Source organism: Podarcis vaucheri, assembly GCF_965113315.1.
Source record: "Podarcis vaucheri genome assembly, chromosome: 16".
NCBI classification, from domain to species: domain Eukaryota; kingdom Metazoa; phylum Chordata; class Lepidosauria; order Squamata; family Lacertidae; genus Podarcis; species Podarcis vaucheri.
In genome coordinates this window covers 21,473,941-21,501,872 of record NC_138754.1, presented here as the reverse complement: position 1 = coordinate 21,501,872, position 27,932 = coordinate 21,473,941, and the positions used below count along the sequence as shown (strand labels likewise).

At 45.5% G+C, this 27,932-nt stretch overlaps 1 protein-coding gene across 3 annotated transcripts in view; it reads left to right on the top strand.

The window, feature by feature from the left end:
- TBX5 (T-box transcription factor 5) overlaps positions 1-27,279 on the top strand; it is a 98,129-nt gene extending 70,850 nt beyond the window's left edge. For all 3 annotated transcript variants that reach the window (XM_082202901.1, XM_082202902.1, XM_082202900.1), the window contains exons 6-9: positions 5,473-5,625; positions 6,638-6,729; positions 12,094-12,320; positions 22,239-27,279. In XM_082202901.1, coding sequence (XP_082059027.1) covers positions 5,473-5,625; positions 6,638-6,729; positions 12,094-12,320; positions 22,239-22,825 — 1,059 coding nt within the window. In that variant the 3' untranslated portion in view covers positions 22,826-27,279. The remainder of the gene's footprint in view (positions 1-5,472; positions 5,626-6,637; positions 6,730-12,093; positions 12,321-22,238) is intronic.
- The last annotated feature ends 653 nt before the right edge of the window (positions 27,280-27,932 follow it).

Below are 27,932 nucleotides of genomic sequence, written 5' to 3'. Positions count from 1 at the left end.
CACACACACACACACACACACACACACACAGAGTATTCTAGTCCGGGATTAATTTTAGCGGTGCATGTCTTGGACTTAGCTTCAGAACCTATTTTTGGTGTTAGTCCTTAAGGAGGAATCAGAGCATGTACAGAATGCCTCCTCTGCTCCTCCTCCTCTTCTTTTTTAAGGGTTGCAATCCTAAACTTATTTATGAAAGGATTAAGGTCTGTTGTACACAATGGGAATTGTTTCTGTGCAAACATGCATGGGAATGTGTTGTGATTAATTATAACTTGCTTCTAAATTATCTTCGACTAAAGGCAGCATTTTCTAGTTAGTTGTATGCTGTGCCTTCTCTTGTTATAACCTTGAACAGTGCAATCCTATAATGTCCTTTCAGAAGTCTGACCTACTGCCTGACCCAGGGACTTACGTGCAAGCAAGCAAATGTGTATAGGATTGCAACCTTTTTTAAAAACGCTTTAAGGTTTTTGAAGTTTTCCCCTAACAATCAAGCAGTGTATAAATCTTATGAAATAAAGAAACAAACCCGAAACATTGAAGAATCTTGTGGCACCTTTAAGACAAATGTATTATAGTATAATAATAATAATAATAATAATAATAATAATAATAATAATAATAATAATAATAAATTTTTAGCCGTAAACATGCGACAAAACCTTTCATTGGCTTTGCTGCAATAGACGAGGGTGAAATCTACACACATACAAAAAATGTTGTGAAAATGTTGTTTTTTTTAATTTTTTTGAAAAATATATTGAATTTCCCATAGCTCACTGTCGCCATCAAGTGTCACGTTTGCATATTGCACTTTACAGCACACTTAAAATGTTTTATTTGCAGCTGTATAGCTGAGTCCTAAGGCAGCTAGCCCTCTGGAAACAGTTACAACCTTAGCCTTAAACATTTAATAGCTAAATGGCATGTTTGCATGTGAAAGACTACAGTTAAGGAAGCATGATCCTTCTTTTAAAATATTTAGATATTGCTGTCAGTCAGAATAGATTCCAGGGCAGACAGCAAACCTTTACAACTATATCAACCAGACAAAAACACAAACTAGAAACAAGCTGTAGATTCATGATAGAAAGAACAGAAATACTTAAATTGCTTGAGGTTTGACTTGGTAGCCACTGCAAATATATCTCTCTATACGAGGTGTAGGGAACCTGTGACCAGTGGAAGCCAGTCCATTAAGACACATGAAGAACTGCGCCCCCCCCACAGCCCCATTCTGCCCTCAGCCACTCTCCATCTGCTTTCCTTGCTGGTTATACCCAGATCAGGCCCAGGGCATGCCTGTCAGCTTCATCTTCCACCTTAAGTCTCAGTGTTGCCTTTGCAGAACTGAGCAGGGAAGAGGATGGGGTCAAAAATGGACTTAGTTGGCTCTGCCTGTTACTGGCTGTGGCGCCACCTACTGCTGGGCTCCTTGTCTTCTGCCCTACCAGTCCCAATGAGCACCAGCCATCACTGCCTGTGGTGTTCTGGATGCCGTTGGAGAACAAATCCCACCAGCCCCAGGCAGCATAGAGTTGTAGCTCGACAATACCTATATCCTCCAACTCTTCCTGAGGACACCACTTCATGTTGTAGGAGAGAGGTTTGACATGTTCAGTGCTTTCATCTCCTGGAGACAAGAACAAAACAACCTTCCAGTGTGGTGTAGTGGTTAAGAGCAGTGGACTCGTAATCTGGTGAACCAGGTTCGCTTCCCTGCTCCTCTACCTGCAGCTGCTGGGTGACCTTGGGCTAGTCATACTTCAAAGAAGTCTCTCAGCCCCACTCACCTCACAGAGTGTTTGTTGTGGGGGAATAAGGGAAAGAAGAATGTTAGCTGCTTTGAGACTCCTTCAGGTAGTGATAAAGCAGGATATCAAATCCAAACTCTTCTTCCTTGCACATAGAAAGCTAGCATGTCCTGGTGAGGGACGTTCTTCCTGGATGTGGCAGTTTTCTTTGTGCAATGAGACTGATAGTTGGCTAAGTTGGCTAAGGGATGCTGGGAGTCCATCAGCTGAAGATCACTGATGAAGATCACTAAGCTAGATGGACCAATCGTCTGACTCAGTATAAGGCAATTTCATATGATCTTCACTAGGGTGTGAAGCATATTTGAAGAAGGGCCATAGCTCACATGTCTAGCAATTCCTTGGCATGCAGTCTCTTCAAGTGGTGGGCTGTGGCCTGATTCAAGGCGGGTCACAGCAGGAGTGCTACCACCCTGCAAATGTATGGTGAAAGATTAAGAAATTGGTACTCACTGGCGGAGGAAGAGGCGTGCAGGGTTGAAGACTTTGATAATCTTTGGTTTCCCTTTCTGGAATCACATTAGCCATGATTCCTGCATCGCAGGGGGTTGGACTAGATGACCCCTGAGGGTCCCTTCCAACTCTATGATCATTTTTCTCTCTCTCCTCCCCTCAACTCCTAGCTTGAAGAATTTTATATGGGCATGGATAGCTCAGCTTGCTAAAGCATGGTGCTGATAACGCCGAGGTTGCAGGTTCGATCCCCATACGGGATGGCAGCATATTTCTGCATGGCAGGGGGCTGGAACAGATGATCCTCAGGGTCCCTTCCTACTCTACGAATCTATTAGTCTTTCTCCCCCTCCCAACTCTGCGCTCTCTCTCTCTCTCTCTCTCTCACACACACACACACACACACACACAAGAGAGAGAGGCTCCTGGCTTGGGGTGGGGGACGCGCAAAGGGCAATGGGCGCTCCGACTGGGACGCCCCTTCCCACTGGGCCCAACCGTCTCCCTCCCTGCCAAGCGGAGCCCGCGCTCCACAACAATGGGAAGCGGGGAGGCGCGCGGGCGGCCCCCTCAATTAGGAGAGCCGTAATGAAATTAAAAACCATTAGATCGTTCACCGTTGATGTCTGCGGCTCTCCGGGATGTCAGAGCCGATTTGGCTAAACCCCCCGGATGAGAGGGGCTTTGCGAGCAGCCCTGACGTCCCGAGGCCCCTGGCTGGCGCAGGCCCCGCGGGGCAGCCTGCGTCTCCCTGTCGCCAGAATCGACGGCAATCATTGTCAGGAGGGAGGAGGAGAAGGGACGGGCGGGCGGGACCGATACGCTCCCCGTCTCCTCCTCCTCGCCCCTGGAGATTAGGCTTTGGGGAGCGCCGGAGATCTGCGGGACTTGGGTCGGCTTGGAAGGCTGGGGCCGGGTGGGGAGAGGCGCTCGGGAGGTCCTTCCGACGGGCACCCCCCCTCCTTCGGCATTCCTTTCAAAGGACAATGGGGAGATGGAGGGGAAGGATGGGAGGAAGAGATGGGGTCAGGCGCCCTGGCGCATTCGTTAACCCCATGCCAAATGCCCATCCTGCGTTCTGGCCTTCGCTCTCCTTTGGTCAGTTTCCCCCTGTTCTGTTTTGTATGTGTGTGAGAGAGTTATTGTTGTGACTATTATTTTAACACGGAAGCAAAAAATTGTAAAACAACTACCTAGGAAGAAATAAATAAAAACAGAAGCCTTTAGCAAATTGTTGTTGTTTTCGATTTTTTAAATATTGTGTTTCAATATTAATGCTGCATTTTAATTGTTGCAACCCACCCTAGGACCCTAGGCAAGAAATAGTAATACTGATGATAATGATGATAATAAGAATACTTTTGTTTTGGTTTTTATTATATGTTTTGTGTTTTTATCTTGTATTTTTATGCTGTGAACCACCCTGAAATCTGAGGATGAAGGGTGGAATACAAATTTTTAATAATAATAATAATAATAATAGCTTATATCTAATGTTGGTCCTGCTCTGAAATTAACAGAATGAATGACTAATTTAGGTTTATTAATTCCAGTGGCTCCAGCTGAGTAGAGCTTAAACTGAATACAACACAGTGTAGAAGAAGAATAATACAAGCAACCACAAGCATGTATTCTGATCCAGTTACATACCAGGAGACAAAGATAAACAGAAGCCTTTAGGACATATATTTATGTATTACTCAGACATATTCACAAGCAAACACTTTGATGCAACAATGTACCAAGAAAGAAATGAAAGCAAGGCTTTAGGAATCCCCTTAAAGTAAATGCCTGTAGGTGGTGTTGTTGTTTAGTCGTTTAGTCGTGTCCGACTCTTCGTGACCCCGTGCCAATCTTACTCAGAGTAGACTCATTCAGGTTAGTGGACATGACTGGTTTAGGCTCATTAATTTTGATGGATTTACTCGGAATAGGACTTAGTTGAATACAATCCTGGGTAAACAGGAGTGATTTCAGACTCCATTGCCTGATGATGTCAATGGGAGTTGCTAACTAGTTACTACTTAGGCAAGTATTTACTATTATTTATTTGTTTCTTTACTCATACAAATGGCCCAGAGCAACTCATGAACACCATAACAGTGGTTCCCAAATCTCACCGCCCCCCACAAACCACTTGAAGATTTCCTAGGGTCTTAGCAGACTGCTTGATGATTTTTCTGCCTGTTCTAGCAATTGTACTAGATGCTGTATGGCATTTAATTTCATCTTAGTTGTTTCTTATAAATTATATTTTGATTTTACTACACTAGGAATCCCACAGAACTGCAACTGTAACACAATACAGGAAAGAAAAGAGCCAATCAAAATGCAATTAAAAACCACTGTGATTATTATTTTAACTGGGAAGACATGCTGTCTCCCATTTTCTGCTATGAATCCAGGCAGACCCTCTGAATGATAGCTGGTGGTCTGTGGACCACAGTTTGGAAAACCCTGGTTTATCAAATAATGCCATTAATGGTGGCTTTCTGCATGGAGTTTCTTCACATGGTAACTTGTTTTGCAACCCCCCCCCGCCCCAGAATTTGCTGCATTTCCAATTCCCCAATGTATCCCCAATTAGGGTATTTGTTGTGCTCTGTTTGATGCCAGAAGAGAAGACTATTGATGACTACTAATTCAGCCAGCTGGCCCTGGTGATTATCTAATGCTTATTAGATGGATTTCCCCTAAATTGATTTCTGAACTTTGAATTTTATTGTTATTTATGTTTTTATACTGTATTTTATGCTGCTTCTACAATTAAGTGTTTTAAATTTGTTGTTAGCTGCCCTGAGCCCGGTTTTTGAACCGGGAAGGGCGGGGTATAAGTAAAAATTTATTATTATTACTACTACTACTAGGCATGGCTATGCTCTGCCTCCACAATACCAGTTGCTGGAAACTGTGGAAGGGGGGAAATAATAGAATTGTAGAGTTGGAAGGGACCCTGAGGTTCATCTAGTCCAGCCCCCTGCAATGCAGGAATATGCAGCTGTCCTGTATGGGGATCGAACCTCCAACCCTTGCGTTATCAGCACCATTCTCTAACCAGCTGAGCTATCTTGCTTACTGGTTTCCCACAGGCATGTGGTTGGCCTCTACGGCAACCGGATGCTGGGCTATATGGGCCATTGGCCTCACCCAGCAGGTTCTTCTTATGTTCTTACAATGTCTTCTCCTCCTCCTCCCCTTCTAGATCATCCTCAACTCCATGCACAAATACCAGCCCAGACTCCATATCGTCAAGGCGGATGAGAACAATGGGTTTGGCTCAAAAAACACAGCCTTCTGCACCCACGTCTTTCCAGAGACGGCCTTTATCGCTGTGACGTCCTACCAGAATCACAAGGTAAATGATGGTGCCTTTGGAAATATCTTCTTGGAAATTGGAGCATGGCTGAGCCAGAGTACAGCATCCTCCTCCCATGGTGGCCAACCAGATGCCCCAATGGGAAGCCCAAGCAGGACCCAAGCCCAAGAGCATGCTTCCTTGCTGTGGTTTCCAGCAACTGCTACTCAGAAGCATTACTCCTTCCATCTGTGGAGCAGAACATAACCATCATGGCCATCAGTATCCTTGCCCTTCATAATTTTTTTCTGCCTTGAATGTTCCAGCATTCAGCTTCAGCAAATGCCCATGATTGCACATTCTCACGATATGTGATGCTGCAATGCATGGTTGTTTTTGTTTTAAGAAGGCTTCCTTTTTGTTTTTAGGACAATCTCTTTGGCCCAGGTGATGGATTGTCATCATCATCATTTTTTATTATTTGTACCCCGCCATCTGGCCGGGCCTCCCCAGCCACTCTGGGTGGCTTCCAACAAAGATTAAAAATACATTAAAATGTCACACATTAAAAACTTCCCTGAAGAGGGCTGCCTTCAGATGTTTTCTAAATCTCAGGTAGTAGTTTATCTCTTTGACATCTGATGAGAGGGTATTCCACAGGGCGGGTGCCACTACCGAGAAGGCCCTCTGCCTGGTTCCCTGTAGCTTTGCTTCTCACAGTGAGGGAACTGCCAGAAGGCCCTCGGCGCTGGACCTCAGTGTCTGGGCAGAACAATGGGGGTGGAGACGCTCCTTCAGGTATACTGGGCCGAGGCCGTTTAGGGCTTTAAAGGTCAGCACCAACACTTTGAATTGTGCTCGGAAATGTACTGGGAGCCAATGTAGGTCTTTCAGGACTGGTGTTATATGGTCTTGGTGGCCGCTCCCAGTCACTAGTCTAGCTGCGGCATTCTGAATTAGTTGTAGTTTCTGGGTCACCTTCAAAGGTAGCCCCACGTACAGCGCATTGCAGTAATCCAAGAATGAAGAAAGCCCCACCCCCGACTATCCTCTTTCTGCTTTCTCTTTTCAGATCACCCAGCTCAAGATCGAAAACAACCCCTTTGCGAAAGGATTTCGAGGCAGCGATGATATGGAGCTTCATAGAATGTCGAGGATGCAAAGGTAAACATTTTCACAGTGTATAATGAGCTGGGAACCCTCTTCAGCCTGAGGTCACATTGCTCCCTGAGCCAGCTTCTGAGGGTCACATGTCTGTGGTGGGTTGGGCCAGAGGGAAAAGGGGCGGAGCCAATAGGTTAGGGCAGTGCTTCTTTTCTAAAAAAAATGTTTAAGGGTACTCTCATTTTCCTACACATATTGAAATGCTGCCCCTCAATGAGGCCAAACTTAGATTCACAAAATGTTTAGGGGTATGCGTACCGCTGTGTCCCCCCAGAAAAAAAGCACTGGGTTAGGGTCCACCCCACTTCCGCTTGTCCCATGCCTAGAAAGCACTGGTGTGGAAAACCCCTTTTTAGTGCTAAATTGGTGCGAACCCAAGTGGCCCTTTGTTCTGATTGACCACTAAAGAGCTGTTTCCACTGGGTGAAAGCAGAGGGACAACAGGAAGTCTGGACAAGCCCTTAGCTTCTACAGATGCTATATCCTGCATCTAGGAAAGCAAGAGGCATTGTTGGAGTGGAAGGATGCATCCCAGCCAGACAAACACATTTGCTGAAAAGAGCCTGCTGGATCAGGCCAGTGGCCTACCTGATCCAGCGTCCTCTTCTCACAGCCAGTAGCCACTGACAGCCTGATCTTCCATGAGGTTGTTTCTTTCTCTTTCAAAGACATCCAAGGTGGCAGTGAGTTCTATAGTTCGACTATGCACTGCAATGGAGAAGTCCTCTGTTGTACAGTGGTACCTTGGGATAAGAATTTAATTCGTCCTGGAGGTCCGTTCTTAGCCTGAAACTGTTCTTAACCTGAAGCACCACTTTAGCTAATGGGGCCTCCCGCTGCCGCCGTACTGCCAGAGCACAATTTCTGTTCTCATCCTGAAGCAAAGTTCTTAACCCGAGATACTATTTCTGGGTTAGCAGAGTCTGTAACCTGAAGCATCTGTAACCTGAAGTGTCTGTAAGCTGAGGTACCACTGTATCTTTCCCAAATCTTTCAACATGAAGCTTCATTTGAATGTCTGTGTTCTCATGGTATGAGAGAGGGAGAAAAAACTTTTCTCCATGCTTTCTCCATGCCATATACAATTCTATCATGTCGCCCTCTTTCTTGCCTTCTCTCTAAATGGAAAACTCCCCAGCGCTGTAGCCTTTCTTCAAAGGGTGCCACTAGATCTCCTTGATCATTTGGAAGAATATCCCTTCGATAGTCAACTAAGTTTCATTTTCTTCATAAATTGGAGACAGAATTCATTGTGACTTAATTGGACACACAATTCTGCCTTTACAAATCTCTCTCTCTTTCTCTTTCTCTCTCTCTCTGTGTATGTATGTAATGGATAAGGCTCCTAAAATATGAACAGTTTTTTAAAAAATTATGAACAGGTGGTCATCTCCAACTTCAACTTGCTGCCGACATAAATGTAACAATGAGATTCTGGATGCGACATGCAAAGGCAGCCAGGAGTCTTGGCTCTCAGACTGTGCCTCTTTTTCTCAGACAGAGAAGAGCACATGTTTCTAATCGGCGTAAATGCTCTGTCTTCCCTTGTATATATATTTATAGGTCCTGATCATTTCCCTTTTCTGAGAGGGATGTTTTTGTGAGATGATAGCCATGCTCAGGACTTTGTCAGCACAGCTGGGAAACGTATGAGGAGAACCTCCTTTCCCCTCACCGACTAATTCTGCTAAATATGCCTTGAGCGCAGTCATGGGGAAGGGCCATAGCTCAGCAGTAGAGAATTTGCCTTGCATGCGGAAGGTTGCAGGTTCAATCCTTGGCATTTCCGGGTAGGGCTTGGAAAGTCTTCCTGTCTGAAATTCTGGGAAGCCTCGGCCTGTCATTGTAGACCAGGGTTTCCTACAACTCTCAGCATCACTAGCTAGCAGGACCAGTGGTCAGGGATGATGGGGGCAGCAGTCCAAAAACAGCTGGAGACCCAAGTTTGGGAAACCCTGGTGTGGACAGTACTCAGCTAGATGGGTCAATAGTCTGACTCAGCACAGGGCAGCTGCCTATTTATTTCAGTCCTTTACTCAAAACAATGTGTACTAGAATCTGACATTCATTTTTGGGGAAGGAGGCGATAGTGTACAGTGGTACCTTGGGTTAAGAACTTAATTCGTTCCGGAGGTCCATTCTTAACCTGAAACTGTTCTTAACCTGAGGTACCAGTTTAGCTAATGGGGGCCTCCCGCTGCTGCTGCTCCGCTACCACACGATTTCTGTTCTCATCCTGAAGCAAAGTTCTTGGTACTATTTCTGGGTCAGCAGAGTCTGTAACCTGAAGTGTCTGTAACCTGAAGCGTCTGTAACCCGAGGTACCACTGTAATGAGTAGAACACCCACTTTGCCTTCAGCAGGTCCCCAGTTCATGCCACAGCATCTCCAGGCACGACCATGTGCGTTCTCTGGAGAGCTGCTGCCATTCAGTGTCGACAGTCCTGAGCTGGAAGGCCTGACTCTGGCAGCTTCTCCCACAACTGGGGCATGGCCTTTGCTTCCAGAAAGCTGCCGTATTACCAGGCATGCCCTCTTGCCCCAGCAGTTGAGGGGGCTGGCACCACACGATGTACAACGGGTCACACACATGTCGTGCTGCTTGCACAAGCGACATGTGCACATATCACTGCAGATTATTGAGGGCCCTGCCCCCTCCTGGAAAAAAATTGGGGGTCCTTGGTCCCACCCTAGATGGTACCCTTGCATATTACTGACTCAGTCCCAGTCCCATTAGTACGTTTAGCTCAGTATTCTCGACACTGACTGGCAGCAGCTATCTGGGATTTCAGGCAGGGTTTCATTCCCAGCCCTGCCTTCAGCTGATGGAGATTGAAGCTTCAACCTTCTGCATGCAAAGTGGATGTTCTGTCACTGAGCTGGAGCTATTCCCAAAGTAAAATTGGAAAAAGGAACTTAGGAAGCTAACTCACACAGATTCAAGCCCATTTAGTTCAGTACTTCCAACACTGACTGGCAGTGGCCACGCAGTGTTTCAGGTGAGGAATTTCCCCCCACCGTACCTGGAGATGCTGGGGATTGAACCTGGGACCTCCTGCATGCAAAGCAAGTGCCCTGCCACTGAGCCACAGCCCTTCCCTGCCTCTTGGCAAGAGACCTGCCACTATGCACTGAGCCACGTGGATCTCAGATGGAACCTAGTATTGGCAGGCAGGCAGGCCCACTGTCCATATGGGACTGCTTACTCAAATATAGCACCCCTGTCCAATGTGGGGGAGCCCTAGCAGGCTTTCCTGAGGGTAAGCAGTGGGCCTGGGGATAGTAGCACTACTGAGTGGTTGGGAACCACCATTTCAATTTCCCACAATCCCCTCAAGCCATTTATCTTCCTGAGGCAAAGGACAAGATGGCACCATGACCATCCCATGTACAGAACCTGAGCAGACTGGCAGATGAATCTTGTTGCTATATGCACAATGGGGTTGTGTCCCCCACCTCATCTGAAGATGGCATTGTAGGACAGGCACACATAGCTCTGACCTCACAGGGAATGATACAGCCAAGAGGCCACCGCCTACCGCCCCTGCCACCTGAAGCAGTTGCCTCACACTACCTAATGGTAGAGCTGGCCGTTTGTGGGACATTTCAGTGGTGGCTTCCAGATGCAGCTGCCTGCTACTGATTGAAACACTGTATTACTATTACTACTACTACTACTACTACTACTGCTACTACTACTACTATATCATAAAAACATTGAGTTGGAAGGGACTAGAAGGAATCTTTTGCACAATGTGCATCAAGCCACTTTAAACAACCCTGGCTTTTCCTGAATTATGTTCACAGTGGTTTAATATTCAATCCCTTTTCCCAGGGAGCTCTGGGAATTATAGCTCTGGGAGGGGAACAGGCACCCCCCAAATAACTCTCAGCACCCTTTTTAAAATATATAATTTTAATTAATTTTTTTCTAATTTACATTTCAAAATATTCATTTAGACAACCTTAAATCAATGACTTCCCTTCTTCCCTTCTTCTCTTCTGGTGGTTCATTTTGCATACCATACACCCCTGCATATTTTAAATGAACTATACCATTCAGTAATCCATTGCTACATCCTTCAAAACTTATTTACACTGTTGAGTTTATCGTAATGCTACCAGCGTTTTTAAATAAACACAATTTTCACCCATATATTCAGTAAAACATTTTCCAGTCTTCTTTAAACGTATGTTCTTCTTGTTCTCTTATTCTATATGTTAAATCTGCAGGCTGTGTATATTCCATCCATTTATGTTGCCATTCTTCTTTGGTTGGGACCTCACTCATTTTCCATTTTTTGGCTAGCAGGACACGGGCCGCAGTAGCAGCATACATAAATAATCTTTTTTGATACCTGGGAATTTCGCTCTGAATTATCCCCAACAAAAAAGACTCTGTGTTTTTTTTGGGGAAAGGTACTTTTAAACATTCTCCCCCCCAATTCATTATATATCATTTCCCAATACTCTTTTACCCTTTTACAAGTCCACCACATATGGTAAAACGTACCCTCAACCTCATTACATCTCCAGCACTTACCTGATTCAGACTTATACATTTTAGCAAATCTACTTGGAGTTAAATGCCATCTATAAATGAATTAAAATGATAACTCTCAGCACCCTTAACAAGCTATATCGTTCCCAGGATCCTTTGAAGGAAGCCATGACCATTTAAAGTGGAATCATAGTGCTTTAAAGGTATAGTGCAGACAGGGCTGGATTTAGGTTTGATGAGGCCCTAAGCCACTGAGGGTAATGGGGCCCTTTATATGTCCAGCTGTCCTTTGTCAACAACAAATTATCGCTGCTTTTTTGTGTTGAATATATGCTATATGGTAATTTACGGACCTAATGCTGTTTTAGGGGTTGTTTTTAAAAGTCTGGAACGGATTTTGCATTACTTTCTATGGAATCCATTTTGTATTACTTTCTTTGGAAAAGCACGCCTTGGTTTTGGAAGGCTTTGGTTTTGGAACAGACTTCCGGAACGGATTAAGTTTGAGAACCAAGGTACCACTTTATATAGAAATTAGCAAACCAGTGATATTTTAGGGAGCAGGCTAGCAGGTGGGGCCCATTACTTACATCATAGGAGCCTACACAACACAAAACACTGTTGCTGTGTGTAGGTTTTATTTCATTTGTTTTTTATCTTATATTTTGGAAATGTACATCCAGTTGTTTTCCCTTTAATTTTTGGGGGGGTTCCCAAGAGAGTGGGGCCCCAAGCTATAGCTTGTTTAGCTTATACGTAAATCCGGCACTGTAAGCTTACTATAAGCCAATCCAGAAGTAGCAGGGTATACTGAGTTCAGATAGAGCATAAGTAACTGATGAAAACATTGCCTGTGTTTTCAGCAAGGAGTACCCAGTGGTTCCCAGAAGCACCGTCCGGCAGAAGGTGGCTTCCAACCACAGCCCTTTCAGCGGTGAGAACCGGGCACTGCCTGCCTCTTCCAACCTCGGGTCTCAGTTCCAGTGTGAGAACGGCGTTTCCAGCACTTCGCAGGACCTGCTACCAGCTGCCAACTCGTACCCCGTGTCGCAGGACCACAGCCAGATTTACCACTGCACCAAGAGAAAAGGTCAGTCCCTTTGAGCAAGAGAAATTAGGTTCGCTTTCCCTTTAGAGGCAAATCTATCCAATTGGCACTCCCCCAAACAAGACAGGAATCAAATCGCAGTTGCCCTTTCAGAGCCGTACTTCTCTGAATTTTGCGACACAGATTACCCAAGCAAACAGGGTTCACAAAGATGCATGGGTTAGGGGAAAGTACTCAAAACAAGGGATATTTTACGGAAAATAACATACAAAAAGGTATTACATTAGGGGAAACTGCTTGCGAAAACGTGTACGTTACTCAAAGATGCATGCCAAAATTAAATTATCTACTGTATTATTTTATTATTTGTTAATCTTATTAGTAGCTCTTTTTTTTTTTTACAAAAGTAATTCAAAGTGACTCACAACAAGAAATATGCAACATACCGACATCAAAACCAGCGTGAAGAAAAACAGAGAAAAACACAAAAATGTGTTTATTAGGAGAACTTCTCACTAAAAGGGCGAATTCCCATGAGGATTTCTTAAATATAGTAAACAAGTTGCAAATTAATGCAGGAATGTAGAGAAAATCCAATATTAGGGAAAAAATGAGAAACCAATAAAGACTGAAATGGGTAGATCCCTCCTTCTTTGGATGGCAGAGAGTCCTTGGCATTTATTTATTTCTTGACTCCATGTTACGGATCTCTTCTCCCTGTTTAATGACTACAGTGATGGCTCATGATGGCTAAAAACAGGAGGAGAAATTTGGTTTGGTTTGTCCTTTGAAGTGAACCTATCTAATTCGTGCTTCTTGGAACAGTATGCAAACTGAAAATTCACACTTCTCTGAATTTTGCAGTGCCATTTCCCAAGCAGTGGTACCTCAGTTTAAGAACAGTCCTCTTTAAGAACGATTTGGTTTACGAACTCTGCAAAACCGGAAGTAGTGTCCTGGTTTGTGAACTTTACCTTGGTCTAAGAACGGAAGCCGAATGGTGGAAGGGCACCGGCGGCAGGAGGCCTCATTAGGGAAAGCGTGCCTCGGTTTAAGAACAGTTTTGGTTTAAGAATGGACTTCCACAACAGGTTAAGTTCGTAAACCGAGGTACCACTGTATTGTGTGCAAAAAATGTGTGTTTTAGGGAAAAGTGTGCGTACAAGTGCACACGTATCAGGGAAGATAATGTACAAAAATGCATTTTGTTAGAGGCTATCTCGCTTGTCAAAATGTTTTCGTTAGGGAAAATTGCAGGCCGATTGCATAGCAAAACAATAATTGCATACAAAATTCCATACAATTCCCAAACTCCATACAATTCCGAACCATCCCAAAATTTCCCATTGCATGTCATTCTGAAATTCCACGCAGTTGCATACAGTTCTTTGGAAGTTCCTTTGCATACAAAAACCTACCCTTCTGATGGGTAGGCAAATTGTGTACAAAAAGGTGTATTAGGAGATGCACTCTGAAATGCTGGTGGATTATTGTGAGACCTTAAAAAAACACGGGTGCAGAAATGTGGTAAACATAATTTCAGACTGGGGAAAAAGAGAAATGGAAAGAAATCAGAATGGACAGGCTAGTCCATTCACAGTGATGACTGCCTCCCGCATCCCCTGCCCTCTGTAGCATGCACTAGTATACATGTATTTGCAACAGAAACAAGACATCATTCCGACTCCCCTCATCCTCCCGCCAACCAGTGCTTCATTTCTCCAATTTGAACTTTAGTCCATCTCCATAGGAAGCTGCCTTATTACTGAGTCCATTTAGCATGGTCTACCAAGAAGCAACAGCCATGACCCAGTTGTGGGGAAATGCAGAACGCCAGTAATTCATCCAACCAGATAAGCATAGGAAGCTGCCTGAGTTAGACCACTGGTCCATCTAGCTCAGTGCGGTTGACACTGACTGGCAGCGGCTCTGCAGAGTTTCAGTCAAGGGAGCCTCTCCCCACCCTATCTGGTGATGTCGGAGACTGGACCCAGGACCTTCTGCCTGCAAGCAGACGCTTAACCGTGGAGCTACTGGCCTCCACTTTCCCCTTCTCCCCCACTCTTTCCATTTCTTGGGCTGCTTTTCCCATTGGCCGCTATTCCGGCAATTTCAGTCTGCATTATTGAAGAGCAGCATAGATGAAACCCAGAGAGATGGCCGCATAGTTCTATAGAAGCTGAATCCACATCCAGGGAGATAGCTGGTGCCTGGGATAAAGATAGCTTATCAGGCCAGGAGGCCTCTGAAAAGGATTCGGGATTAATACAAACGCTTAAATAGCTGATGCAAGGTTATTCCGAGGGGTGAAATTTACTGCTATTTCAAGAGACTACACAGGCTCTTTTGACCACTAGCTCACATGGGATTCGAGAGCAATGTTTTGACATTGGGCCATTCATTTATTTTCTTTAACAACTTGAAAGTTCCCAGTATTCGTTTTTTTTTATGAAGTAGATTTATTATTATTAAAATAATAAAAACATTGATATCCAGTGTTACAGACAATCAGTTCAAAGAAACAAAGCTCCAGCAATCCCATACACCCTTAATAAGCTAGGAATAGATCTAGACCTCCTTCTGAGCAGATAATATAGGTACAATTACAACATAAGCATATATTCAATTTAACTGTTTCTTTTTATACATTTGTATTTTAAAATAGATTTATACGTTAGTTGACCAAATAACTTTCTAAGCATTGTACACAGTAATTAAACACAGCTGAAATCCACATCGCTATTCAAAAGAAAATTGGCATAAAATAATTATCATGAAAAAACAGGATTTAAATCAGTGGACCTTTTAAAATGACAATATTGATGGCAAGTCTGGGTAGGCTTGCTGAAATAAAAAACGGTTTTCAGCAGGCATCTGAAACAGTGAGGGCACCTGCCTAATGTCAATTGCTGTTTTCGAAAACCCACAAATTTTGCAGCAACAGCATAAGAACAGAAGAAGACCCTGCTGGATCAGGCCAATGGCCAGTGGCGTAGCGTGGGGGGTGCAGGGGGGGCCGGCCGCACCGGGCGCAACATCTGGGGGTTAGGGTTAGAGATCGCAAATCCATGGGTTAGGGGGCACAAATTACTTGCCTTGCCCCGGGTGCTGACAACCCACGCTACGCCACTGCCAATGGCCCATCCAGTCCAGCTTCCTATAGACAACCAGATGACTATAGGAGACCCACAAGCAGGACCTAAGCACAAGAGCATTCCCCCTGTGGTTTCCAGCAACGGGCATTCAGAAGCATTGCTGCCTCCAACTGTGAAGGCAGAGCAGAGCCATCATGGCTACCAGCAATTTATATCTTCCATGAATTTGTTCAATCCTCTTTTCAAGGCATCCAAGTTGGCAGCCATTGCTGCCTCCTGGGGAAGGCAGTTCCATGAGAAGGCTATCCATGGCTCCAAGGCATGATGACTCTGCTTTGCTTCCACAGGATGCTTCTGAATACCAGTTTCTGGAAACCATGCAGGGAGGGGGGGTGAATTCAGATTCTGCTTGCAGGCATCCCACAGACATCTGGTTGTCCACTGTGAGAATTGAATGCTGGGCGAGATGGGCCATTGGGCTGATCCAGGAGGCTCTTCTCATGTTCTTATGAGTATGAATGGGGTGCTGGGACAGATGGACATTGGAGTCAGAAACAAATGGAGGGTGGCAGGTTGGCAAAGGACAGTTTGGGGCAGTTGAGGCCTGCGCTTTCATTGAGTGCTCCACACCCAAGAAGCATGGGCCTGCATACACGCTATCTCTGTAATGGTTGTGACTTCTCCCAAAGAACTGTAGCTGGCTCTTTCCTGAACTACATATTATTATTATTATTATTATTATTATTACCCTGCCCATGTGACTGTGTTGCCCCAGCCACTCTGGGCAGCTTCTAACATATATAAAAACATTCAGCATTACACATTAAAAAGCTTCCCTATACAGGGCTGCTTTCAGATATCTTCTAAAGGTTATATAGTTACTCATCTCCTTGACATCTGACGGGAGGGCGTTCCACAGGGCGGGTGTCACTACCAAGAAGGCCCTCTGTCTGGTTCCCTGTAACTTCGCTTCCCATGCCAGAAAGCCCTCTGAGCTGAATCTCGGTGTCTGGACTGAATGATGGGGTGGAAACACTCCTTCAACTATACAGGGCCGAGGCCGTTTAGGACTTTGAATTGTGCTCCCTCAACAAACTACAGTCCCGGGTTTCCTGGGGAGAAGCCATGTGCTTTAACTGTGTGGTGCGTGCACCCACCCAGCCATCGTCTACAGAATATCATGCTGTGGCAAACCTATTCCACTGAAACGGTCCCACTTGACGGTCTCCATATAGATATGCAACGCAACCCTGCCTTATCCACTGTCTGCTGCCCTTCCCCCCAAAAGCATCCCAAACCGAGCCGTAACAGCAAAGAGGATGGCCCAAACTCTGATTACGGCCCTGGTCACAGGGAGGCAATCCATCATCTGTCTCCCAACATGGCAGCGTGATAAAGAATCAACAAAGTTTTCCTTCCAGGGTTGGGATTCCCACTGAGTGGGTGGCTCTTGGTGGCTCCCTTCCTCTCCCCTCTCCCGCTTTATCTAATTTCCTCATATTGTCACAGGCAGGAGGACTATCTCTCCCATGGTGTTCTCTCTCCCTGCCCCCCCCAAGCCTCTTTCAGCATGCCCAGCTCAGTGAGATGACCAAGGGAGGGGTGTGTGCGTGCAGGGGAGAGCCTTGTCTCCTTCCTATCTCCCCAATAGCTCAAGCTTGATGGGCAGAGGAGGGCTCATTTATCAAAGCTGCCACATGCTTTGATCGCTGACAAGAGACCTTCCAGCACAGTCTGTAAATCGGGATGGGGCATCTCCAGGGTGTGAGCTGGCTTCTCCTGGCTGAAATTTTTGGCTTTGCTAGATCAAAAGCAATCCACTACATTGGCAAGTGGGTGGCAGTGGGAGGAAAAGGCAGGATTTATGGAACTAGCAAAAAGTACATAGGAACATAGGAAGCTGATGATGATATTTATATTTATTTATTATTCTTATGTTGTTGTTGTTGCTGCTGTTTACTACCTGCCCTCCACTGTAAAGCCCCAGGGTGAGTTGCCACATTTAAAACCCAACGCTGGAAACAATTTAAACTTACAATCACAAAAATTAAATACAGGGTGCAAAATACATTGCTTGAAATAGAACATGTTCTTTCATACCCACACCAAGGAAATTTTACCGAATCAGGCCACTGGTCTGTGCAGCTCGGTATTGTCTGTATGAAGGGCAGGGAACCTTTTTTGGCCCAAGGGCCGCATCCCCTTCTGGGCAAACTTCTGGGGGCCACATGTGCAGGGTGGGTGGGGCCAGAGGCAAAAGTAAGTGGAGCAATGCAGGCCAAATTTACCTTTGGCCAGTCTGGGATAAACACTCTATCTAGGGAAGGAAGATGCATTATCAGAGTTCAAGGATGTTTTCCAGCCAGGGGGAAAGCGCTCAGGGAGTGTATGAAGGAAAGGGGGTGAGGGTTGTGTGGCCTGTGGAGACCCCCCCAAGGGCCAGGCAAAGACCTGGAGGGGCTACATTCAGGAGCATAGCAAGAGAGGTGCAATAGGTGCGGCCTGACCCAGGTGTCCCCACTGAGGTGGGTGACAAAATGGTGGGCTGCACTCACCGCAGGGTCTGCAGCATGCCCAAGCCACGCGTCTCTCCTAGGAGTGACGCAGTGGCTTGAGCACCCAGAGGCTCCGTGCTGCCCCAAACAGTCTGCCTGTTGCCTCCCCCTCAGCTGTAGGGCGGCTGAGTGGGAGGAAGCAGGCAGACTCCTCAGAGGCCCCTCAGTGACCCCTTGGGTGGCTGGCCCTGCCGCCGGGCGCAGGGCACGCATGCTGCCCCAGGCGCCTGATCAGCTTGCTCTGCCACTGAGGTTCTACACAGACTAGCAGCAGCCCTCCAGGATTTTAAGCAGGGGTCTCTCCCATCCCTACCTGGAGATTGAATCTGGAAGACCTTATGTGTACAGAGCAGTTGCCCTAACCACTGAACAACACTGCAGCATATCATAACCATCCCTATGTAAAAAGGGCTTGCGCCTTTGCATAGCAAGGTCTGGAGGCTCAGTTCCTTTTTTTAAAAGTTAAAGGATCTCAGGTAGCCACATTGGGAAAGGCGTGCTATAAGTCAAAGAAAGCAGTACAGTGGTACCTCGGGTTAAGTACTTAATTTGTTCCAGAGGTCCGTTCTTAACCTGAAACTGTTCTTAACCTGAAGCACCACTTTAGCTAATGGGGCCTCCTGCTGCCGCTGCGCCGCCAGAGCCCGATTTCTGTTCTTACCCTGAAGCAAAGTTCTTAACCTGAAGCACTATTTCTGGCTTAGTGGAGTGTGTAACCTGAAGTGTATGTAACCTGAAGCTTATGTAACCCAAGGTACCACTGTATAGTGGTACCTTGGTTTGGAACTGCTTTGGATTACAACCATTTTGGATTACAACCACGTCAAACCTGGAAGTGTGTGTCCCTTTTTTTGGGATCACAACCCATTTTTTATTATTACAACCAATTGGGGGGGGGCTCCATTGGCGAAAGCATGCCTTGGGTTACAACCTGTTTTGGTTTACAACTGGAACAGATTATGGTTGTAAACCAAGGTACCACTGTAATGAGAGGGATCAGCTATGATCATATATGTTCACACAGGGATGTATGTACAGTGGTACCTCGGGTTAAGAACTTAATTTGTTCTGGAGGTCCATTCTTAACCTGAAACTGTTCTTAACCCGAGGTATCACTTTAGCTAATGGCCCGCTGCTGCCACACCACCACCGCATGATTTCTGTTCTCATCCTGAAGCAAAATTCATAACCCGAGGTACTATTTCTGGGTTAGTGGAGTCTGTAACCTGAAGCATCTGTAACCCGAGGTACCACTGTAGCCAGTATCCAGAAAAAAAAAAAAATCTGCAGCAAGGTAGCCCCAATTCAACATGGATCCAGTTAGTGCCATCTTGTGACCGTAACATGGTTTCCATGGAGTGAATAGTTAAACTATGGAACTCACTGCCAAAGGAAGCAGTGATAGCCACCATAAAGGTAAAGGTAAAGGGACCCCTGACCATTAGGTCCAGTCGTGGCCGACTCTGGGGTTGCGGTGCTCATCTCACTTTATTGGCCGAGGGAGCCGGCAAACAGCTTCTGGGTCATGTGGCCAGCATGACTAAATCGCTTCTGGCAAACCAGAGCAGCGCACAGAAATGCCATTTACCTTCCCGCCGGAGTGGAACCTATTTATCTACTTGCACTTTGACGTGCTTTCAAACTGCTTGGTTGGCAGGAGCTGGGACTGAGCAATGGGAGCTCACCCTGTCGCGGGGATTCGAACCACTGACCTTCTGATCGGCAAGCCCTAGGCTCTGTGGTTTAACCCACAGTGCCACCCGCATCCCTGATAGCCACCATAGTGGATGGCTTTTGAGAGCAACTAGCCATGATAGCTGTGCTCTGACTTCACTCTCTGACGCAGTCCTGTTTCTGGATACCAGTTGCTGGTAACAACAGGAGGGGAGAGGGCTCAGGTCCAGCTTGCAGGCTTCCCATTGAGGTATCTGGTTGGTCACTGTTGAGGACAGGATGCTGGAATAGATGTGCCATTGGCCTGTTCCAAGAGGCTTGTCTTATGTTATATATTAACATGGGATGCTGCCTTATACTGAGTTAAACCCTTCGGTCCATTGAGCTCAGTATTATCTGCACTGACTGGCAGCAGCTCTTCAGGCTTGAACCTGCAGGTGCTGGGGACCTTCCGCGTGCAAAGCAGATTCTCTGCTGCTGAGCTACAGCTTTATCCTCTTGCCCACCAAAAGAGAAATCCATCCTCCTCCTCCAGTTCCTTCTTCTCCTTTGTCTGTTCTGCACAGTTCCCAATGTGCATCCCCTCCCACATGCACACAGTTCCTTCACAGGCTTCCCTTTTGCTCTGCAGACAATGCCTGCCCTATACTGTGTTGTTATTTGTGTATTATGACAGCATCTATTATCATCACCATTATAGACCGCAAGCTAGACTGGGGCGTCTCCGATGCGGGAGCCTGCCTGACTTCCATCCAAAGAGCTGGGTGAAAGGAGATACGCTCCTCTCTCTAATCTTGCTGCTGTTGTTTCCACTGCCCCTTCCAGCAGTCAGACACTTATTTTGCGTCGAGGTCTCAGCAGGGGTGCAATTTAATGGAGGGCATTAAAAAACTGGATCGTACACTCTCTCACACACATACCGTGCGTCAGACAATATGTTGCTATTCCTGCGGAGCATTTACATTTCTGCTCAGCTCACATCTTCTGCATCTAAGAGGCGTTTTGCAGGATCAGGCCAAAGGGGTCCCATATAGCCCAGCATGCTGTTCTCAGAGTGGGCAAGCAGACCTCCCGACGGGTAGGCAGAAAGGAGAATCTGAGCACAACAGCAGTGCTCTTCTCATTTGTGATTCCCAGCTGGTAAGCAGAAGGATTTCAATCCTGTGTGGTGCTGGTTGTTTCTCCTTCATGAGCAGTTTCCATGTGTGTCCCCCATGTGGGCAGCCATCTCCCCCACCCCACCAGAAGGTGCAGCTCTGGCTTCATTCCCTACAAAATAGGGACTGAAAGAATTGCTTGATCATCCTCAATTCCCTATCACTGAATGTAAGAAGAGCTTGGCTGCTGGATATGGGTAAAGGACCACAAAGCCCAACATCATGCTCTTAGATTGGCTAACCAGACACCAAAATGGAAAGTCCAGAAGCAGGACTTGAGTATAACTGCAGGGATTTCTGCACTTGTCATTGTGAGATCAGGTGACTGACAGGTGGGTGGCTCCACCCACCTGCCAACTTGGCCTGTGTGTATGTTGGGGGCAGTGTTAGAAACTCATATATATGATAATGATGATGATGATGATGATGATGATGATGATGATGATGATGATAATAATAATAATAATAATAATAATAATAATAATAATAATAAATTTATTATTTATACCCTGCCCATCTGGCTGAGTTTCCCCAGCCACTCTGGGCGGTTCCCAATCGAGTGTTAAAAACAATACAGAATTAAATATTAAAAACTTCCCTTAACAGGGCTGCCTTCAGATGTCTTCTAAAAGTCAAATAGTTGTTTATTTCCTTGAAATCTGATGGGAGGGTGTTCCATAGGGTGGGCGCCACTACCGAGAAAGCCCTCTGTCAGGTTCCCTGTAACCTCACTTCTTGCAATGAGGGAACCGCCAGAAGGCCCTTGGAGCTGGATCTCAGTGTCCGGGCTAAACGACGGGGGTGGAGACGCTCCTTCAGGTATACAGGACCAAATGGCTCCTAAAATCAAGGTTACAGTCGCCCAAACGGAATATCTAGTTGCCATTTTGGGGTCAAAACAGCTCTGAAGCCTTATTTTCCAAAGGATGGACTGATTGTGTTTGATTCTCATTTAAACATCTGGCTAGTTCAGATGACAACCTTGAGCTAGGTTAAGAATTTTCAGAACTTAAAGAAGAAAAGTCACTTGACCCAGGGACAGTCCACATACTTAATAGCCTATTCCAACCTCTTTTTTCTAAATGGTGACTGCTTCTGCTCAGGTTCCACAGAAAAAGCATTTTGCTTCCAGAAATTCATTTCGATTGTGCAGAAAAAATAGAACTGATGGAATTCTACAGGGTGGGGTATTAGTGTGTGAAAACAGCCCTGATCCAATGATGCCCAGGCATGCGCCTTCAGATGGTTGAGATACCTGATGCCCAGGTATCTTCACTTGGTTGCAAGTGGCCGAAAGCCAGGTGCAAAATGCAACTGGTGCCTGGTTATTTTTGAACATTGGTCGGGGTGGGGAAGAGATAAGGATCCAGCATAGATTCAGTTCCTGATATGGGCCTTTGGTCTGATCCAGCAGGACATCATAGATGTCTCACCGTGTTCCTCATTCATTGTGTATTTTTGTGTGTGTCTCTTCATCAGATGAAGAATGTTCCACCACAGAACATCCTTACAAAAAGCCCTACATGGAGACGTCTCCTCCAGAAGAAGACCCTTTCTATCGCTCCACCTACTCCCAGCAGCAGGGACTCAATACCAGTGCATACAGGACTGAGTCTGCTCAGCGCCAAGCCTGCATGTATGCCAGCTCTGCGCCCCCTACGGAACCGGTGCCCAGCCTAGAAGACATCAGCTGCAACACGTGGTCTGCTGTGCCGTCCTACAGCAGCTGCACAGTGACTGCCATGCAGCCTATGGACAGGCTGCCTTACCAGCACTTCTCTGCCCATTTCACTTCTGGCCCCCTCATGCCCCGGCTTGCCACAGTCGCCAACCATACCTCATCGCAGATCGGGGAGACGCATGCCATGTTCCAGCACCAGACCTCCGTCCCTCACCAGCCAATTGTCCGGCAATGTGGACCTCAGACAAGCATACAGTCGCCTCCCAGCAGCCTACAGCCAGCAGAGTTCCTTTATTCTCATGGGGTACCCCGAACCCTCTCCCCCCACCAGTACCATTCCGTGCATGGGGTGGGCATGGTGCCAGAATGGAGCGAGAACAGCTAACAAGGCAATCAAGGGAGAGGATTGCTGGAGAGATTTCACTGCAAACTAAGAGTGGTGTTTGTTTGTTTGTTTTCAAGACTCGTTTTAACTGAATGTTAATATCTAAGCACTCGAGAGATGGACAGCGTCCTATCCTCTGGCAGACCATGGTATTGTATCTCCTGGCTTTCCTTTCTTGCGACCAATGACAAACTGATCCATGCTGTTCCGCCCTGCCCCACACCATACCATACAGCCCCCCCCCATGCCCAGACATAGCCACACTGAGTTTGCAACTGCTTCCACACCAACTTGTGCCCTTGCACAACATTATAGTTTGGTTTTGTTTTCAGGTGAAACACGGGAGTTTTGCTACCTTTCTTGACACGCGGAGAGTGCTCATACAAGATGATCAGAATATGTCGTGTTTTCTTTTTCTCCTCTCTCTCTCTCTCTCTCTCTCTCTCTCTCTCTCTTTCTCTCTTTCTTTTTTTTGGTGTTGATATTGACATTGTTATATAATAAATGATAATATATATCTATCTATCTACATCTATCTATATATTCCTTGGAGTCTCATGAAAAGAACCTGTCCCTTTTCACAGAGACTTAAAAAGGGTGGGGAGGGGATTCGAGGTTGAAGGTTTCTTTTTAAAGGGGTGGAAGTAATTCACAGGTAAAACACTTTGGTACCTACCTCTGACAGGCACTTCAACTTTGAAAAGTTTCTGGCCTGATTTCGCTCCATTTTCATGCTTGGTCCATTTTGTAATGTGCCGCCGTCTAAAAATGGACCAAGATAGCTCACAGCAAATGAGCACCCGCACTCAACTTGATCGTTTTGCCTTCTCTTTGTCTACCTGTGTTATAACTAGGGATGGGGGAGAAATTCCATTCCATTCACACTTTTGAAAATAGCATATGAAGTGAAATGCCCCCATCCTTCAAAATCTTCATGTTTACTAATTTTGCAGTGCAGTTCTCCAGCCAATTCATGCGCACAGAAATGCATATGGTAGGGTCATGTGTGCATAAAAATGCACATATTAAGGAAAACATTGCACAACAATGCATGGCATTACAGAAAACAGTTTTGCAAAGAGGAAGAAGAGTATATTAGACAAAATCACATACAAAAATGTGTATATTAGAAAATCGCACTAAACAGATCTGGAAATGTGGAGAACTGAACTTAAAGTTAGAAAACTGAGAAATGCAGAGAAACCAATATTGACAGGTTCACCCACCCCTAGTTATAAGAGAGTTGATTTTGTATGGCACAGATATTCTGTTTTAAATCACAAACAGGTTTGTTGTAGCATAAGATTTTGTGCAGTAATACAGACAGGAAACCTGTTTCCTTCCTGATGTCATTGGACTATAGTTCCCTCATCCCTGAGCATTGGCCATCCTGTGTGGGGCTGATGGGAGGTGCAGTCTGACAACATCTGGAAAGCCACCATTTCCCCATCCCTGGACTAAACAGTCTACTTCATCAGATTCTTCAAGCCAAATTGGAAGTTATGCTAATGGCAGCCACGCATCTGGTGCTCTGCTCCTGCTAAAGTAAGAATGGTGGGCCATTGCCCTCCAGATGTTGCCGGACCAGCTCTCATCATCCCTAAACATTGGCCACGATGGCTGGGGGTGATGGAGTCTAACAACAACTGAGGTTTTCCCATCTCTACTGCAGTGTCTGCTAAAACGTATCCATGATTCAACATAATAATGTTTTCTCTACATCACACCATTAGCAGTCATGAATAGAGAAAGCATGAAAACAGGACATGGGGAAGTACTGCTGGGTCTTATATACAGTGAGGGAGAAGAATAGTATATTGGCTGCCCTTTTTGGTAGAATTCAAAAGAAGATCAGCACTCACACCATTTTCTAGCACGCGGTGGGGAACCTGTGGCCCTCAAGATGTTGCTAGACTCCAGCTTCTGTCACCTCTGTTCATTGATCATGGTGGCTGAGGCTGATAGGAGTTGGAGTCCAACCGCACGTCCCCCAACCCTGCCACTATTGGGAGAGATTGATGGTGCTGTGTTTTTGCATAGCAAGCACATCATCCAGCAAATCATGATGTTCTCATGCCTCTAATCTATGTCTTGTCTTGAAAAAAGGACCTCTCCATCTTCCACCTCCCCCAGCAGATTTACTAACTGCCTTTGCACTTTGAGCTTGCTCATCCCTGGTGACAGAGGTCCTTCTATTTAGGGCAGAAGTAGTCAAGCTGTGGCCCTCCAGATGTTGTCAGACTCCAGATCCCTCCAGGCCCAGCCAGCATTGCCAGTTGCAGTCCAGCAACATCCAGAGGGTGGCACGTTCCTCATCATTTAATTAAGATTGAGACTGAGATGCTGCGGAGCAGAAAATCCAGCTCAAGTGCACTTTTGTCAGCATCACTTCTTTGTCCCAGGACAACAACAAAAATGTGGCCACCACATCAATTGAATTTTTAGGTGTTTTGATGAAGTTACAGGTAGGTTCTCTAGCCTCCATTAGATTATGGGCACCAGCTTACCATGAAAGAAACTCAAACTATTTTTATTTTTGGAATTAGCACAACTGAGGTCCATGTTCTCGAATGACAATCAGGTTAGGAATCCCCCAGATGTTGTTGGAGTCCAAGTCCATCAGCCCCAACTAGGATGATAAGTGATCAGCGATGATGGGACTTGGACTCCAACTTGGGATGATGGGACTTGGCGGGTCCTTGACTCCTTGTCCATCCTGGTCCTCTGCTACAACCCCCAAAGTATTCTGGGAAGAGGTATAAGAAGTTCATGGCTGCTGTGCAAATATGACACCTGTTTCTTATCCATTTCCTTAATGCCCATGAGCAAGTGGTTATGTAGAGGTCCATTAAAAAAATGTTTCCTATGGAACCAAATCGCTGTCTGGAATGACACATCACGTGAGGTTGTCCTTCTGTCACCAGCTCTGCTGAAATGTAAGTCTATGGTGGAACAATGGGGTTGTATCCAACCAAATTCTACTCAAATAAAACTCATTGAGATTAATGTACCTGTTAGTTATGACCCTTAGCTGCAATGGGTTTGCTCTGAATACAATGAAAATTACACGCAGTTTAATGACAGGAGCCTTATCAGCAAAGCAAGTCCCTCCAGGTTAAATATGGCTTTATTTGGATGCAGTTACTCAGGGGGACAATATAAATTAGTGTGTACTAATGATGGTGTCAAAGATCTGGCAGTTTGAATTTGGGGGGCATTGACTATATCAAATTTGTAAGGGTTGATTTTTTTTGCCATCAAAACTCTTCACAGCATTATTTTCTTGGGTCCTTTGCTGTGCATGGAATTCACTTAATCCTGACATTTTCAACAGTCCCTCAGCATCTTGCCACATACACTTCTTGGACCAGATCATGTCTGGTCTTGCCCCGCCTTTCCCTTGAATTGTCCAGTATCATAATTTCTCCTACTTCCTGGTTTCGCCTCCTTTTTAAATTAGGCAAAAATGAGGTTGATCCCATCCAGTCGTACTGGATACCACATCTTATATTCTTGAACACCAATAAGTAAATTCACGTGACCTGGACACTTCAGAATGTCATTGAGGGCAAATGAGGGCAACAGAGAGTAAAAACTAGTGAGGGCAATAGAAAGAAGCATTGCCACTGAGGGATTTGTCAGCAGTGAGGAAAACCATAATGCACAGTTGTGCGCTGTTTAGTTTCTTTCCTTCTGTACGTGTCCATTTTTTTAACCTATTAATGACTTTTACAACTTCTTTTTTAAAGTTGTCCCTCTAAAGTAATGTTGGCCCTCCCTAGGACCATTTTAATGAAATCCAGTATTTTGAATCCACCCAGAAAAATACCTGAAACTAAGTTTGATGTGGGGGGGGGGGAATTCTGTGCATTTAGTAACAACCGAAAAACCAAATTTGTAAAAAATGATCACTCTATTTGTCTTCCTGTATAATTTTTCTTTTCCCCCCTTTTTTTGACATATCTGCTTATGTTAACATGGGACGTTAAACAAAATCTGTGTTTAGAAAGTGCTGAGAAAGGTTGGGCAGTTGTGTGTAGGTAAAACAAAATCTAATTGCAGGGTTCTTTGGATGTAATTATTTTATTAGTACTATTTATTGATAAATAGGTATTCTGCTTAAGGCATAACAGGTAATAAAATCAGCCACACAGCTGGTCAGAAACTTTTAAATTTTATTTTGTTGATACTTCATTGGCAAGCTTGAATTCCTTTTCCTCTCTTCCTTTCCAAACTGTACTTTAAAAAAAATTACAAATGACCCTAATTATGAAAATGGAATAAATATGTATGCACGGGAAAGAAAATGAATGACTGTCCACATGCATGGGAGACTGAGGTCACAAATACGTTTGTGTGTCTGTTTCTAAAGGGGTGGGAAGAAACTTTACCTATCTAATCTTTCCATATTTTTGTGTGACAATTTATGTCTAATAAATACCAGGTGCTCTGAAGTACAAGGTACCTGAATACCTGTTTTCCCCTGTGTCTGTGATGGATACCTGGGTCTCTGGTAGAGGAATGGGTCCTTCGAAAACCCTGATGGGAAGAAAGTTGTATGGCAACCTTTTACCTTCACCCTCATTCCTCACTGGTTCCTTTTTAAAAAGAAATGTTGGAGCTAATGGGATAGAAAATAACTACAGTGGTTTCAGGGCTGGAGTAGTTTCATTCCCATTCAAGAGGTGAGCAGCTGAGGCTGGTCCATTAGCGCAAATGGGACACTGCTCCAGAGACTGAAGGCTACTGTTGGCCATTCCTCACGAGCATGACGTCTTGCATGCTGGCATCATTCCACAGATAGCAGCTGGTATAAGGCCCTCCCAGCCCTGCACAAAGGGGTTTTGGGTTGTTCTACCTGGGACGCGGGTGACGTTGTGGTCTAAACCACAGAGCCTAGGGCTTGTCGATCAGAAGGTTGGCGGTTTGAATCCCCGCGGCGGGATGAGCTCCTGTTGCTCAGTCCCTGCTCCTGCCAACCTAGCAGTTCAAAAGCACACCAAAGTGCAAGTCAGGGGTCCCTTTACCTTTACTAGTCAATTAGGGATGCAGGTGGTGCTGTGGTCTAAACCACTGAGCCTCTTGGGCTTGCCGATCAGAAGGTCGG